At 37.3% G+C, this 18,160-nt stretch overlaps 1 protein-coding gene and 2 pseudogenes across 1 annotated transcript; 1 reads left to right on the forward strand and 2 right to left on the reverse strand.

The window, feature by feature from the left end:
• Positions 1-397: 397 nt before the first annotated feature.
• LOC113360334 (F-box protein At3g07870-like) lies at positions 398-1,786 on the forward strand. The gene has a single exon (XM_026603853.1). It carries the CDS (start codon positions 398-400, stop codon positions 1,784-1,786), a length of 1,389 nt encoding a protein of 462 aa, XP_026459638.1.
• Positions 1,787-2,549: 763 nt separating this feature from the next.
• Positions 2,550-6,058, reverse strand: LOC113357991 (annotated as a pseudogene).
• A 285-nt stretch (positions 6,059-6,343) lies between these two features.
• On the reverse strand, positions 6,344-11,358 carry LOC113357992 (annotated as a pseudogene).
• Positions 11,359-18,160: the final 6,802 nt, after the last annotated feature.

An 18,160-nucleotide genomic window follows, 5' to 3' on the forward strand; every position in this document is an offset into this window, starting at 1 on the left:
CTTTTCTTTTCCATCAGCGCAAGTAAGCTTTGTTGGTGAAGAATAAATCAAGATAATATGCTACGGTTGATACTGTGTGACAATATACGGAAGGTGACAGTATTAGGAAACTGGTTCATATTTGGAAGGCGGCAATATTCTGGAAACTTTTGCCATCAAGGAGTTTGTTTGGCTTAGGAATCTGTTTTGAATTTTGAGTTTCTAGATGAATTCTATGGTTAGAGTTTGAGTTATATTAGGAAAGTGTTTTCTTAATCATCAAGTCTGTTAAACAATATATATAGGGTGTTGAGCCATGAGTTTTAATTACAATAATTAAGAGAAGTATTTCAGTGTCTTGTTTTTGTGTTTCCATTAAGTCTTTGATATCAGATTTTCTACGTTTGTTATACAAATCATGGAGAATCTTCAAGCAGACATAACAATGGAAATACTTTCTCGATTACCTGTTAATTCAGTCTTAGAGTGCGTAAAAGTATGTATAACATGGCGAAATCTCATACGTAGTAGTTACTTTGCAAATACTCACTCTCGTCGTCAGATACAATATCGTCAACAACTTGATGCACGTGACGACGATAGAAGGTATGTTGATGATTATATTAATCTTGGTTACATTTTCTTGATTAAGAAACAACATCAGATGTCGTTATTTGGATACCCTGAGAAACTCCAACTTCAGTACAATGAGAATATCGATAATATTAGAATTGTTGATTATCAGTCTAACGAGGAACTTATAGCAGATAATAAGGAATGGTGGATACCAAATAATATGCTAAGTAGTTACCGTTATTCTTTGGTTGGTTCATGCAACGGCTTAGTCTGTTTTTCTCGAGAATGCTATAATGAACCTGGTGGATATGTTGACGTAGAGGATACAGTCTATTACGATCCGGTTTTCATATGCAATCCTATCACAAGAGAACGCATTAATCTTCCAAGCTATAATGCTGAAAAGCGTAGTCGAATTGTAAGCGGGTTCGGTTACCACGCTTCTAAGGATGAGTACAAGGTTGTCAGAATTATATATCATCCGGAGGAACAACCAGATATTGGGTATGTGCAGGTGTATACTGTTGGCGATGGCAATGGTTGGAGGAACAAAGAAGAAATTTCCTACTGTTTGTGGCCATCGGCTTCATCGGGTATCCTTATGAGTGGAACTCTGGTTTGGATTGATGAAAACTTCAATATTGTGGCCTTTGATTTATCTAACGAAGTATTCTGTTTGCTGCCTCAACCACCTTGTTATATGCAGATTGGTCGTCGTAGAGAGTACTACCCTAAACTCAGCGAGTTCAAAAATTCTGTGTGTGTTGTTTCTCGGAATGTGTTGAACAACAATGAACTAGGCAATAATGTCGAAATATGGTTATTAAAGGGAAATGTCAGTGACATGACAAATCAGAATCAGAATAAGCCGTATTGGACAAATATTTTCTCTACACCACGGGAAGGCCTATTCTTGAGTGGGGATCATGATGAAGTTTCCCTTCTCGCGCTTACAAATGGTGGTGAAATTCTATTCTGGAACAACGTGAAAAGAACTATCTTCCGCTTTGACCCGAATACCGCAACTACTATGATTGTAGGGGATTTCAAAGGCTTGGAAAATACACGTGCAATTACCCACATGAACACTTTCGTTACATTGATGGATCTAGGAAGAAGTTATAGATTTCAAAGAGAAGCTGATATAGATGAGGTAAATTACCTACCAGAAGAAAAATCAGATAGAGTTTTGGGTAAACGAAAATGGGAATCCGAGGATTATTCACGTTGAAACTAGAAATCTGCAGAGAATGCGTAGCATCTTACACATAAACATGTCTATTATTTTGATACATTTTGGCGGCCAAAGGGTCTATCTTCACAGAAAACACCCAATCGTCAAGATATTGCCGCATCGTTTTTGATCTTACGGCTTTAAGTTATACGAGAATTGTAACTCATTCATGACTTGTCCGCCATTTTCGGCCTAGTACTTTTATTTTGCACTATTTTGAATTTTTGTTGGTTTTGATTTCTTTTTGCCCCATTAAGTTAAAGTTACTGCAAACAAGTTAACTAAGAGGGCGGATCCGTTGACAGCCCTCGTTTTTTGCAAGATCTAACAATGCATCTTAACTGTCCAAATCCAATGTCAACGCTTTCTGGAGCTAAAACGATTATAAAATCTTTTAACTTATTCCGTATTTTAGAGAGATAACACTCTCCGGACTAGCACCTTTAACTCCAGCTTTACAAAGATAGTAGCTTGATTTCTAACTTCTCATAGTCGTCTCCTTTTATAGATTAAACCCCATTAAGAGTTAATTTCCTTTTATGAAACCTCTAATTAACCGAATTTGGTTTAAAACTTGATGCCCCAATTGCTAATCCGTGTAAAACACATTGACAAGGAAAAACTAAGTAGGCTTAAGTAAGAGTTAAGACATCCTATCCAGGTTATGCATGAGTTCCCAAGGATTTATATGGGCAATCTCACATTCTGATAGTTCTAGTGAGATGACAATTTGGAATGAACAATCATTTGCGTTTTCAAATGTAGAATAAATGATCAGAACAACTCACATTCACATGGAACAAAAACTCTTGTTTCGAATACATTGAAGTCTGACATACGAATGTAAAAACGAGTTACGCAGATGATAATAAAGCTGATGAGTTATCAAGGGCTGTTCCAACATGATGAATGACAAACCCATAGATCTTTCGCTTGAGTCGTTCAATCTTCTCTGTAACCAACTCCTCGCGTTTCGCTCCAACACTATCTAACCAGTCGTTCACTTTCTTCAACTGTGATAGAACTACAGCAACTGGACCACTGTTATCTTTACGTACTGCTAGCCCTCCACCACTCGAGTTTTGCTCAAAGATCTTGAAACCAGCATCCAGAGCCTCCTCGACAAATTTCAAAAACCACATTTGCATCTCCTTTCTCAGATTCAGTGCAAGTTCTGCTGTCTCTTTAACTCCACATCCTCTTGACCATGATGACGCATTAACTTGATCGGGTAATGGAATCCTTGAAGTCCTTTTAGATAAAGTCGTCTTTGGAGGTGATGGAAGAGGCCTTGTATCCGTTGCAGATAAGCATGGAATTTTTGGTGGTGTCCCTGTTTGGTTGCTCAAGAGACTGACAACTTCAAGATCAGTAGCTAAGGCAGCTTCAATCCAAAGATTAATGGGTTTTGCACGTTCAGTCGACACAAGTTCATCACTTTTGTCATTGCTTCGGTTAGCAGCAAGAGAATCCGCGAGCATGGTTGACTTGACGACGGATTCATAAATAGACAGGAAACTGTCTATGGTTGGAATTGGATATGCAACCTTGGATGAGAAACAGAGGTCCGAAAACATGCTGTGACAAAAAAAGAAAAGAAATATAACCACACAAAATTAGTTGCAGATGAAAAAAGAATTAATTTTACAAGGATAGCTATGATAGAACCAGTTGTAGGGAAAAATATAGTTAGAGTAACACTAAGCATTCATATAGTAATCCATCTTTAGTTGTTTACCTCAAACTTCTGATGATGGACTCGGTGATAGATGCTTCTTCTAGAGCTTCCATAGCAGCTGTAGACGCTAGAGTTCTCCTTTGCAGTGCTTCCTATAAAATTAGTAGAACCAAAGTAAGTTGCCTAGACTGATTCCAAAAGAAAGAATGTGAAATTAAAAGGATTACAGCACTAAAACATCTTCTGACATGTCACATATTTGATTTCCACGGTTGCGGTATGCGTACCAAGCTTTGCAAGGTTTGCAGGGACAGCATCTAACGGAATGCTACCATCAGTCCACTTTCGTTCATGGATAGTGATTTTTGGAGTTTTTGAATTGGCTTATCAATAACTAATAAACTCTCAGCTTTGCGACTAGCCTTGGGTTTTTCGTTTGATGGAGGATCCTCCTGATTAGTCTTCCCAGCATTGGCATCACTTAAACGCCTAGACATTGCAACCTGGAACATTACATATTACAAGATAGATATAAGTGGTGTTGGTTATTGTTTTACAAAAATTCACATTTTCCTCTTCTCTAAAGTGGTGTGTTCTTGTTTTACAAAAATTCACATTTTCCTCTTCTCTGAAGAGGGGCTTTCTTTAGTTCCATCTCCACATCAAGTTTTCTCAACTAGGCCGATTGCTTTTACTAGGCCGGTAAAAGTATAAAACAGCGACACATGAACATTTATGCTGCTATATTACAATCTTGCTCATCTCCATTATCATTTCAAATTATTCAACAAACTGTATGGCTAGGGGGGATCATGATTAACAAGCCACGGAGAAAACATAAAACCTGCTAGTACAAGAGAAAGCCTATGTAGGATATGTTGCCACTTATAGTATGCCATCATTTAGTAATACAACCATCTGGCAGCTTATGGATCAAAGGAGTTCTTTTATGTGATGATGAAATAGTTTGTTAACTAGTAATATACGAAATTTCAAACAACAAAACTAAAGCAAACACATGCTATAGCAGAAAGATAAAAACTCAAAAAACTCAACCAGAATAAAATACCTGAGTTCGCAATATAGCTCGCATATCAGGTTTACTCTTAACAGCAACCTTTTCTTTATGCTCCACCAATTCTGCGAATTCTGGTTGTTCATCCCAACTCTTCCTCATAGACTTGCCAGATCCCAATGCCTCTGACACCTTCGATATACCAGCAACTATACTTGCCATTTTCTTCTTACTAGCAGAATCACCAATAGCAGGAGAAACCTTCACTCCTCCAGAAATTGAAAGTCTTCTTCCAGGAGAAGCTGAAATCCTTCTTGAATTTGGTGATGGTTGTTTTCGACTAGGAGAAGGTTGGCGATATCTAGAAGGTACCACAATTGCAGGCTCTCTTGAAGTCTTCTGGTTGTCATCCCGAGCTTGCATCAAGCTTGGTACTACACACTTAGACGGCACTGGAGACACCGACCTTGATCCAGCCTTACTAGCTGGCGAAGGTTGTCTTTCCACAATGGATCCTCCATTTTTCCTCCCAACTGAATTAGATCTCTGCTTGGCTGACGCTGGAGATGAGAATCTTCGCGGCTTCGCGAGCGGTTTAGATCCCTCAACACAGTTACCTAAATACCAATACGTATGCATTCAAAAATTAGGTCTATAGCAGCACTCTAATCCCAAAAATTCCAATAAACAGATGAAATATAGGGTACAAAGTATATGAAGCTAGTAAATTGTGGCACTAAGATGTCATAATTTTAACAGTACAAAAATCAACCATTCAAGAAAACACAAATCTAGGGCATTCTTTTCTATTTTGATTGCAATTTCCATTTAAAGAGGGATACTAATAGAATTAGGGCACTAAACTGAAATCAAAATTAAAAAGAAATAAGCTTCACTGCTTGTTGAGATTACCTGAATTTGAAGATGGAACATTATCACGAGAAGCAAGAGCAGGCCTTGAAGGTGTTGATGTATCTTTCTCAGATTTCGATGGTTCTTCACGTTTCTTATTAGAAACATAAGCAGATATAGGATGAACGGATAGATCAGAATCAGAAACAGGTTGAATAACAAATCCACGTTTGGAAGGTGAAATTTTAGCAATCAGCGGTTCAGGAGTTCCAACAAATGAATGACGACCATGAATAGGACGAAGACCAGAAACACGAGGAACAGGAGAATCGAACTGTAATCGTTCAACATAAACAAATTGACCTAGTTGTAACCGATTCGTAAGAATCAATTCATTATCCCGCTCTGATAAAGATACATAAGTTGAGTTTGTAGAATCAGAAAGTTGAACAAAAAAACCATTGTTTGGCCAGAGATCTTGACCTGCTAAAGCTGGAACTATTCCTATGACTTGTAATAGAACTGATCTATGTTCTCCTGCTACTTTTGTATTTGAATTCATTGATTGTAGAAGTTTTAGTAGGATTCCTGGTGTTAGAGACGCCATTTGATCAAGTTTCTCAGAGAGATGGAGAGGAGAGAAAGAGAGAGGAGGGATGGGGAAAGTAAAGTTAATATTTGAGGAGTGATGAAATCTTCAAAGCAATTGATGTGCATACAAAAATAATGTGGCCGTTACATTTTCTTTTTTCAAATTTCAAAATCGCGCTTGTTTCTCTCTCTAGATTTGAATCTATGTACGTGGAATATGGGTAACGTTAAGGGAAGAATGATAATGAGTGGGGCGTGGATGTGGTTGAGTGATTACAGCACCACTATAATAACCGCTGAAAATGGAGAGATTGTAGGCCAAATTCGTGCTATAAGACCTGCATTTGCTTTAGCAAGATTGGGACCATGATGAGAGACAACTTCTCACAGAAATGCTCACGAGAGAACACTTCAAGAATGCATAAAAACTGATTTCATCATTGATTCTATCAAGAAAGAATATCATTCATAAAATTCTATTCTTCTGAGATTAAATTATGACATTATCCCCTCTTCATAGGAGTCTCTCAAAATGAAACAAAAACAAAAAACTGTTTTGCACATTATGATGTAAAATACCGCTTCACACGCACTAAGAACAGCGTGACTAGTTGAGCGCTCAATATCAAGTAAAAATACATAATCACTCCGATAAGCAAGTATAATTTATCTCTTCCTCTGCGGACCCTATGAGTGATTTTTCAAATTAACAGTTTTCTAGACGACCTCAATTAGAGTTGTCTCATAGTCATCTGGAGCCACAAGTCCATGGAGGTTCATCATTGTTGCAGCAACATTGGCGAGACCACCCTCAGGAACATCACTGCGGAATCTAACTCCTGGAGCTAGACCAGGCCCACCAATGGCAACTGGGACCTGTGAATAACACACAAAATCACCATGAGAAATTTTCATTCCTACAACTTGGGGGTTCTAACAAGATCTTTCATGTTTGGGAGTATTGCCTAATAAAATTTATTACTGAGCGGTTCACTTACTGGTTGAAGAGTGTGGGAAGTGAGGATCTGAATGTTCCCATTTTTATCTAGCAGGGGTTCACCTTTTTTGTTCCTCTTCACCATATCTTCAGCATTACCATGATCGGCAGTAACAAGATAAATTCCACCAACTTGCTCGATCGCATCAATAATCATCTGGAAGAGCAAAATGTATATTGATTGAACAGCACACAACATAAAAACTTTACAAATTAATCTTAACTATGGAACTTGAAACATCAAGAACACCCAACTGTGAATGGAAACAAAATATCTAAAAGCACATTCAAGTTATTGATTCCAGCTGATATACAGAAATCCAATGAGAAGTAGAGAAATGTTGTTTGACATATTCAAGGCTAGTGCTATCACGCAATGAGCAAGCACCTTTAAACCGTCAGATTTTATATTACAGAGATGCACATAAGTGGATGTATAAATCTGACGACTTAGAAGTGCATGCTCATTGTGTTACGCACTCGTGCATGTCAAAAAAAAAAGGTCCAGTTTAAGAAAGTCTTTAGTTTAGCAACAGGGAACAAAAAGCTGTTCAGTCCAACTGCTTTTAATCCAGGCCTTAACTGCTAAACCACGGTTTAGATGGAGAAGCAGTTAAGACGCCTTTCTTCTGGTGTTACCATTTTTACAAATAACAGTTAAGACACAGATACTGTTGCACCAAGAACGCTTGGACTTAACTATAAACAAAAAAAACGGAAATTTTCCCCAAGAACTCATGGAATATTTCACACTTTCTCGAAAGTCCAGCAGAAACACAGACACATAACTAGCGAGTGGGGCAATTCTTACAGGGGATGATGAAAAACAATTAATCAAGAAATATTACCTTAACAGCTTGATCAGCAGCCTTGCAAGCGACAACAGTTGCCTCAATGTCACCAGTGTGTCCAACCAACCATGTCACTGTTTGGAATGTTGACACGTACCTGGAAAACAAAGATATACACGTTAATTAACTCGAAAGCCCATCCAAAATGTTAGTAGCATTTTAATTATCAAATCATTTGCAGTACCTGGTCGAATTTGCCACTAAGAATAGCATCCCTTGCCTTCTCACCAATTTCCAAGGCCTTCATTAGCGGCTGGGCATTGAATGTAATTCCACTATCACTTGGAATTTCAACGTATTCCTCCATATCTTCTTTAAAGTATCCAGATCTGTTCCCGTTCCAGAAGAAGGTAACATGTCCAAACTTAACAGTCTCACTGTTGAATGAATAAGATGAATTATATTAGAAATCAGCTACAAAATATATACAGCTCTACTCAACAACAAAAATTACGGACGATTATACCTGCAGGCAAAAGTACGGACACCATTGTGCACCAAGTATTCACCAGATGTTCTATCAATCTCTGGTGGTGAAACTAGGTATTTGTTTGGAAGCTTCAACACACCATCATACTGGAGCATACCAGCATAACGGATCTTTGGGAATCTAACGCGGTCAAAATCCTTGAAGTCATCGTATTCAAGGGCCTTAGCAAGCATAGTCATACGATCTGCACGGAAGTTGAAAGTCACAACAGCATCACCGTCCAAAACTGGGCCAACAGCCTTGCCACTATCATCAACTATAACAAATGGAGGCAAGTATTGATCATTGGCCTTTGGTTCTGCCCTCAGTGTCTTAACTGCTTCTAAAGCACTCTTAAATTTGTATGTGCTTCACCAAGAACTTGAGCATCCCATCCTCTTTTCACAACACCCCAGTCGTTCTAATAATAAAGAAAACTGTCAGTTACCCAGCTGAAGTCATAATCAACAAAAAAATATACAATAATATCAATCGATAATCAAGCAGATGGAATCATGGTATTTAACTAATACTTCAGCTACGAGTGCGGCAATCTACAAGGTCGGTGATAGCCCTAATTGCACATGGTCCTATAAGAAAGGATATCCAACTTTGAGAGGCATTACTTTTCGTGGATATATACCAGGACAAATGGTCTACTTCAGCCAGATTTGGTGTATTTCTGCAAATAAAACCTTAAAGCTACAATTGACAGGTCAAGAGAGTTTCTAATACCTCATAACGGTCCATTGTGACATTCATGCGACCCCCACCAGATGCAATTTGTGCATCAACGCCATTTGCTCGCAGTTGTGCAAGGTCATTCTCAATAGTTTCAACAAACCCTACACTTGAACCATCCAAAACATCACGACCATCGGTGAGAATATGAAGGCGGATTCTTTTGGCACCCCTCTCGCTGGCTCCTTTTAATAGCAACTGCACAAAGAAACGAACAAATAAATATAGTGCCTCAAGTACCAAAGATGAACCAAAGCACAAACGGAGCAACTAACAATGGTGTTTTCCTTGGTTAATGAAGAAAGAAGGATACATTCATCAAATGTAACCGTACCTGCACTTGATCAATTCGAGAGTGGACACCTCCATCACTCAATAACCCAATTAGGTGGAGGGTGCCATCCTTAAAGGATTCCTTGATGTACTGAAAGCCTTCTCCATCGAAGATCTTTCCCGAGGCAAGTGCAATGTCAACAAGCTTGGCACTGCATTCAGAACCATATAGGTCTTTAGAAAATATACTCACCAACACAAAGTTACGCAGCATATTACGTGAACAGAGTGGCAAACAAAATAGAATGAAACAATACATGTGATACAAAAACTTACAGTTTTTCAAGGAAATGAAAACAAACTTCATGACTAGGCAAGATTTCATCCTAGAGTAAAAACTCACTATTTTGATTACTTAAGAAAGAGGGAAAAGAGGAATAGACAAAAGAATGAAAAGAAATTATCAAATTGAAAGGCTTACCCTTGAGCAAAAATTCTTCCAGCACCAAGGGCATTATGTCCAACTTCACTGTTACCCATGTCATCTTCAGTTGGGAGACCAACTGCCTTACCATGAGCTCTTACCAATCTCCATTTCTCAGGTGCACCCTTCACGCCAGACAAAGAGTAAATGTCAGCTAAGCAAACATATTACTCGCATTAATAAACATATTGGAATTGTGGAACAATATTTACTTCAAACCAATCAAGATGAAAGTGAGAGTACAAGAAAATCCATCAGATAGATCATGTTTCTCTAATATCAAAGGTTTGTACCAATATTAGGCCATAAAAAAATATTAAAAAAAATAAAAATCAATGCCCTGATATTAAAAAGAAAACATAATATTAGTGAGCAAGGTAAAGACAATCAGTGTAATATTTCAGCAAGTTCTGAATCAGATTGGCGAAAATTTTAGTATGCCACTAGCCTTATTTTAGTATTCTCATCAGAGGTTTACAGTGGATACCTGACAAGTTTTGAAAGGACGAGAGATAAAAGACATACCTAAGCAAGTCTAACAACAACAAAATTATAAAAGGTATTTTGAAGTGAATACTCAAAACCTGCGGGATGTATGGGACTTTCAAAGTACCCCAAGTCAAGCAAGGTTTAATTAGCTTCAACAAACATTCAGAAGACAGCTTATATGAAAAATTAGATTCAACTACTTGTATATTTGTTTATTCTCACAAAAATAATTAGATTGAACAAAGCGATTAAGATTAAAGATTCTAATGATGTACAAGATTAAAGATTCTAATGATGAACAATGATTGGGTTTAACACACAATCACATGATTACATACATGCATGCAATGAAGTGAACTATGAATTTAGCTTATATTAATATAAATAAAGAAAGAAAAAAAAGAAAAAAAAAAAGACATCAAATCTGATAGAAACTGATTGAATAAGTGAAACACAAATAAGAATAGAAATGGCCCAATGACTACCACCAAATCTAGATAAAAGACAATAAAAATCATCGAAAATGGAACAGAACAAGATCTATGAATAAGATAACATCAAAATCATCGAAAAATAGAGCTATGAGATTAACTTTTAATCTTTAACCAATAAATTTTCACCAGATAATCGGAAATAAAAGAGGAATTCAATGGAGATTCAATAAGATTTTTACTTGTTTTAGAGAATCCATGGTTGGTGTTTGAGCAACATGGATACAGTTAAACTGGTCGGGATTAGCTTCTCCCCATCCATCCAACACAATCTGAGCTACTACCTTCCCTTTAGGAAGCTTTGGATGATCCGCCAATTTGAATGAGACTTCAGCACTTCCCATCTTAAAAAAAAAACAAGATCTCAAATCAGAATTCAGATAAATAAAAACATGGATTCTGTTGATAACATTAATACAACTAAAACCTAAATCTTAAAAAGAAATCAAAAAGATAAGATCAGAGATCTAGTTTCACCTTTGTTTGTTGGTGTTTGTGTTTTTGAGTCGGAGAGAAAAAGATTTAAGAGACAAAAACCCCAACCACAGATTTCTTGTATTTATAAACAAGTAATTCGATCGGTGATGAAGGGCAGTATTTTGCGTGATGCTTGCCGTTGTTTCGAGTGATCGAGAGAGCACGCGAGTTTTTCCTTTTTTAATTATTTCTTCTAAGTTCGGTTACCCTACCGTCCGCAGGTTAAAACTGTACCTAACTACGGCTTATCTTAGCATTAACTAATATAATCTGACGGACAATAGTCACAATACCACGCCTAACTCTAACTAACAAACATAAGCCGTCCAATCAAAATTAGTTTAATATCGCTATATTTTGATTTACTGATAAGGTGTGTTTCTGGTGTATTAAAATTTGTACATCTTTTAATCTGACGAGTGGAAAATTCCAAAGTTGACTGCGTGGCAAAGATATGTCGTGTATGCTTTTTTATCTTTTTGGTAGACAAATTCTATTGGCTCGGGACTACTGTTTTATTGGAAGTAGGACAATTCTTGGAATATCCGCCTTTGTGCAACCGTATCACGTCACGTGTGCACTGAGATAGTGAAAGAGCTGTACTGCTGTAGTGCGTGAGAGTGTGCCTCAAGAAAATTAGTGTATTTAATTTCTTGATCAACAATAAATTTCCAAAATTTTAGATTCATAATTGCAGTAATTAAATTATCGGGTTTTACATTTACTGAGGTGGTTTTTTCTAGTAATTGTTAGCTGCGGGAATAATCCGGTATATGCTTACTAAAGGAAAAATAAGCCGTGATGGCTACATAACTTTTAAATGGTTATGGCCCTTATGGGTAAATTGCCACCTTGACTAAAAGTAAATAGATATTTGTTAAAGGGAAAGCAAAAAAGGATTTGAGGAGTGCAAAAATCGTGGTTAATTCGGTGATTAACATCGATTTGATACACCATATAAATCGGACAGAACTATCCTTAATGACCATGAAAATAAATCACACATTCAACATCTCTCGTATGCATCTTCCTACCCTAATCTCTCACCATCAACAAAAATGCATGATATCTTATATTAAATCAAAATCATCTCTACCTAATTAACCAGCTATAGTGATGCATCGGGCATCACTTAGTGATGATTTTTATTAGTTACGCGTATTGGTCCTGGTTTTTGAATGACGTTAGATAAATAGAGGAGGCTTCATCATTTTCTTTTTTGCTAATGGGATTTACTGGAACTGCCATTAATCTGCTAAATGATGGTTTTGCTTCCATTGCATTTCGATCAATCTCGACAATTAGCTGCAATAATTTTCTCCTTATTGTTGTCAAGGATTTCTTCAAACACTCGCCAATATCTATAATATAAAACAGAAGGAGTTTTGAGCCTCGGACGGTCGAATAACATTTTGAGAGACAACGTTGCATTCGACCATCCTAGTTTCATCCCAACCAAAGACATTTGATGGATGTAAGAGTTATAACCTCTTTTCATTATGAATTTGTACTGATTGGCTTCTCTCATAATTAGGTCATAAATAATACAAGATCATTACTTTAATTATCTCATTATTTGATTTTTCCATTATAGTCTTTGTCTACAAATATACAAATATTTTAAAAAGATATATATAAGTATTGACTAACATGTGATGAATTTCCTCAACATATCAAATGTAGGGTATCTATGTACTTTGACATCACGTCGTAACTTAAATGGCTTAAAACTAATTATTAGGTCTCAAATTAATAACAATATCGACATTTATTTGAATACACCATTTATTTTTTCAAATATGGGTTTTGTTTTTTCTTAAAAACTCTATATATTTAGAGAAAATCCGTTAAATATAAAATTTAAAATATTTAAAAAGTATTTTTGGGGTTTCTTTGACCAATCCAATTCTTTATTAATTCTTTTTTTTTAAGGAATTTAAAAAATCCCTTAAAAAAATTATTTTTCTTGAGAAAGAGAGAGACGTTCGGGCGATGAAGTCCGACAGTTGATTTGAAGGGTTTTTGAGGTTTCTTTGATCAACTCCATTCTTCATTGATTCTTCTTGTTTTCATTGGTCGCTCTTTCTTTCTTTCTTTCTTCTCTCTTTCTTTTTTTACCCTAACCTTATTACTTCCACGGTCTGCACAATAAGTTTCTTAGGTTTTTGATGTCTAGCACAATCATTTCGCATGAACCTAAGTTGATTTCTGATTCTCTGGGGTTTCTTCCACTGCCCTTTCAAAGGGTTCAATGGTAGGGTTGGGGGTTGAGGTTGTGTGAAGTATTCTTTGCTTACACACCTGAAGGATAAGCATTTCGTCAATGGTAACGAAAATGATCATTGCAGTAATAGATTGGCTACCATTCCTGAAGTGTATAAAGCATGGGAAGTGGTTCTGAGACAGCTTCATATGTGGTTATGCGCTGATTGTATGGTGCCGAGTTCTTGGAAGAGGACATACATACATGCCGATGATTCCAGGCCCTTTTAATGGAGATGGTGCAGACTTCCTCATTCATGGAATTTATTGTCCTTCATTTCCTGAATTTGTGGCCGATACAGTCGACTCTGGTAACTCTGCAGCCCAATCTCCTTGTCTTAATTTGGATCTTCTCGACAGGGTTTTACAGAAGAAATTGCGTAATGTCAAGAACATTCCACCTAAGTGCAAGTTGCGGTTCGCAAGGGCACTGAAGTTTATGTTATATGTAGTCATTGCTTGCCCCCACGATGTTTCTGTTTGGGTGCAGCTTTTAATGTTGCCGTTGTACGTTCTACGTACTTATGTTCCTAAGAGCAGTGTTGAAGAGAAGTCAGGGAATATAAAGAAACTTCAGATTTCTTCTATAAACTAATCTACTGCACACTAGTATGAACCTGATGGTTGTATCAGACTAGCACATGAGTTACTGCAGGATTGTCAACATCCAACTAGTAAAAAGCATAGCAAGGTTAAAGACCGGGAGTCCATGAACTTTCAAAATTTGTAGAAAAAGATACGCAATGGTCTCTTTTCTGATGCTATAAAAGTGCTCGCATCTGATGGTTCAGCTCCACATGGTGAGGATACTTTCAAAATCATGTTGGACCCCACCGACCATTCCTTCCACTCCGAACTACACAAAAAAAATAATTTCATCTTCTGAAATTATCTTAGGGAGATTGAAGAGCTTTCCAAAGGGCACTTCGTGTGGTAAAGACGGGTTGAGAGTACAACAGCTACTTGACGCGCTTAATGGTCCGGCTGCTGCGGTTGCAGACGATCTTATTGTGTCTATCAGTGAAGTTGTTAACCTATGGTTGGATGGTCTTTGTCATGCTCAATTGGGTGAGTATATGGCAAGCCACCACTAACTTCTCTCCTTAAACCAGTCGGTGGGATACACCCCATTGTTATTGGCACGGTGTGGTGACGTCTTGTTTCTAAGGTTCATACTCTTTCGGTGGGCAAGAAAATGTGCACATACCTCGAAGACTTTCAATTTGGTGTTGGTGTTCTGTGTGGTGGGGAAGCAATCTTGCATGTTGTTAACAGGCTCATCAAGGACAAAGGTAAATCTCAAACTATGACAATGTTGCTTGTGGATTTTAAAAATTCCTTCAATCTAGGCGATAGGTCGGCTATGCTTCAGGAAGTCTGAATCCTTTGCCCTTCCATTTCAGAATGGGTAGAGTTCTGTTATTATAATTCGCCTAGATTATACTACAATGAGTTTATCTTGTCGTTGGCCCAAGGTGTTCAGCAAGACGACCCATTCGGCCCCCTCCTATTTGCACTCACGTTACATCCCTTGGCCAAGAGGATTGTCGATCAGTACCAACTTGATTTACAGGTTTGTTATTTATATGATGGGACAATTATTGGTGATACTCTTATGGCCACCAAGGATTTTAACATCATCCAGACTTAGGGGAGTAAGCTTGGTCTTCATCTCAACATCTCAAAGACCGTTTTTTTTTTTTGCCATATGCAGATTCTCGGTGTGATGACCTTTTTTCTCCTCAGGTTAGTAGACCTTACAAAGGTGTTAAATTGTTGGGTGGTCCTGTGAGTCTATATCATGAGTTATATAGCAATCTAATTCATTCAAGAGTTTGTAAGACTAATGTTCTCATGGATGCGGTGAAAAAGCTTGAAGACCCTCAATGTGAGCTTCACTTGTTGAGGAGTTGTGCAGGGGTTTCTAAGCTTTATTTTTCTGTGAGAACTAGGGGTGGGACTTGGGTTGGTTGGGCGGGTTAGAATTATTGGTCGTGTCAGACCCGAGCTAGGAATCCCTTGTCCAGATTTCCCATCGAACCCGTGGAACCCATGAAGGTACTGTCCAAGTCCGCCCAAATTATGTTCCTCGGGTTCCTCGGGTTGACCCAAGTTTCACTAGACATATGAGTTTGTTATTACGATAATAATAAATTTTGGTAATAATAAGATTTAATTGCTCCATTTATCTTAAATTTCCAAATAACCGAAGATTATGTACAATAATATAAACTTTTTTCATATTGATTGATTGATTAATAAGATAGATATAATTTATATTTTCATTATTAGATGTGAAGATAATATCTAAAGTTTATCTTTAAATAGCTTCATCATAGTTCTTCGGGTTGTGCGGGTTGTTTGGGTTAGAAATATTTGTGCCCATGCTTGCCCAAATTTAACTCGGGTTTATAAAAATTATGCCCAAGCTTGCCCAAAGTTTTGATGTACGTCGCCCATGCCCGCCCAACGTTCGGGTTGGGAATGGGTTGGGTGGGTTAACCCAACCCAAGTCCCACCCCTAGTGAGAACTACTTTACCTGAGTTTTTGAAGGAGGTGCAAGTTGTTTTTGACTCTCATATAGCTCTGCACCTGAGTCACATTGTGGCATGATGGGCCATGCATGGGAATGTTGCAGCTTTATTTGGCCTCGCTTCCTCTCAGATATGATGTGTTGGGCATGTATTTTATGAATGATACTATGCATTATTGTTATTTTGCGTCTGTTATCCAAACTCAGCCTCTCCAGTCCATTATCTTGCGAAACTCTTGACTGCAATGCCCTGACCTCGGTTTGCAAAGGGCCATTGATTTGTTTTCCAGTGTATATCCTAATACCAGAATCAATTTTACTCCCCCCCTCCCCACCCACCCATCGAAGTTACTGGCGGTTAAATATTTTGAGGTTGTTATGAAGGACATGCCGATGAAATTTTTAATGTCTCAACGTGATTGTGCTCTTTGGAAATGCAATAAGTCTATTCATGCTCAAGACTTTCTTAAAGCTCAACCTATCGACGACCTCAATCAGAGAGTGGGTACGCGCCAATTTAGCGTTGTCATATGCTACCGTTTGGGTATCCCTTCTGAAGGCAGTCTGTGTGCATTCTGCAACCGTGACATGGATTGTTTTGGAGACCATGCCGTGCATTGTTCCTATGAGGTGGGACTTAAATTTAAGCATTAACTTGTTCGAGATACCATTGCTGACATGTCTTTTCGTGCTGGGGTTCCTGCCAGGAAAGAAGTTTCCTTAGATCTCATGTCTAATGAGGGTGATGCTTTGCGGCCTGCTGATATTTTTGTTTATAATTGGGACAATGGTCGTGACATGTGTTTTGATATAACTAGGGTCTCCCCTTTTACCGGTGATGGGGTTCGTGCGTTCCAGCCTGGTCTTGCCTTAAGTAATGTCATTATGCGTAAAAAAAAAGAAATATCTTGATAAGTGTGTTGCTCAGGGTTATGGGTTTGGTGCTTTGGCCTTTTCCATGTTTGGTGAACTTGGGGAACACACAGTTGTGTTTTTTAAGAGACTGCACAATCACCTGTCTAGATTCGATGTTAATGCAAGGAAATGTAATTCTTTTTTCATAGACTAGGGATTGTATTCAGAAAGGGGTGAGAGCCCAGCTTGTTGCTAGGATTCCAACTAGTTTTACTCAGTCGTCTCTTGTTGTTGATGATTTTGATTAATAAAAAGTTAAGTGATTTTTTTAAAATCATCATTTAGAAAATCTTAGTTTAATAAATTTTCTGTTATTTTTAAAAAATAATTATCTAAGCTTTGGTCATGAAGGAGTTGATTTAATAGAAGAAAAATGGTTGTAGTATGACTATTCCTGTGCAGTACAGTTCATTTCAGTAAATATACACATAATATCGAAATATGACATGAGTATTCAAAACATGTCTGATATAAAATAAAGGAAAGTATTCGCTCATTACATGGCCAGTTACATCTAGCTGTATATATGATGATCTTAATCATGTTAATTAATTACGTCGTCGTTGTTTTTATGATGATCTTAATCATGTTAATTAATTACGTCGCCGTTGTTTTTAGGTTGTGTTATTACCTCTTACAAACTCTTATATTCCCAGAATATATAACTTTTAGTACACTGCATTCTCTATTCCACCAATATAAATAAGTAGCCTTATCCAGCATAAAGTCTCCAGCATTAGCAAAATGTATTCACCCGTTGATTGCATTCAAAAGGAATGTAAACACTTGGATGAAATACTCATAGTTTTCATAATTGTCTTATGACAATTCTTCAAAGAAACATGGATAAGATAGTTTACCATGCTTTTTATACTATTTTTTTTATTTAGCAAAAAGAAAATATATTTATTTTTTCAACATAACTATTATCAATTTATTAGAATTATATTACACGTAATATTGATTCGGTCTTAACCAGTGTCGTTACAGCACGGGTTATTTCTAGTGTAGAGATAAAACAAAGATCAAAATATAATATTTTGATTGATCATATAAATCATCTTTAAAATTATGATTTCGCAATTCATTTTTAGATATGAGTGAGGAAATAATGGCTAGATAAAACTGGTCGCCATTAATGGAAGTCTGAAATTTTTGTGCAACTGCAAGGGTTCGGTTTGCATAAGCAAGCGTGTGAAAGAAGATGATATGGCCAGCAAGGATAATTTTGTCCGATTCACACAAATATATG

Source organism: Papaver somniferum, chromosome 3, assembly GCF_003573695.1.
Source record: "Papaver somniferum cultivar HN1 chromosome 3, ASM357369v1, whole genome shotgun sequence".
Taxonomy (NCBI): domain Eukaryota; kingdom Viridiplantae; phylum Streptophyta; class Magnoliopsida; order Ranunculales; family Papaveraceae; genus Papaver; species Papaver somniferum.

What these genes read in the sequence shown, in the direction of transcription:
- LOC113360334 (XM_026603853.1), top strand. Translation starts at nt 398, where the DNA reads ATGGAGAATCTTCAAGCAGACATAACAATGGAAATACTTTCTCGATTA.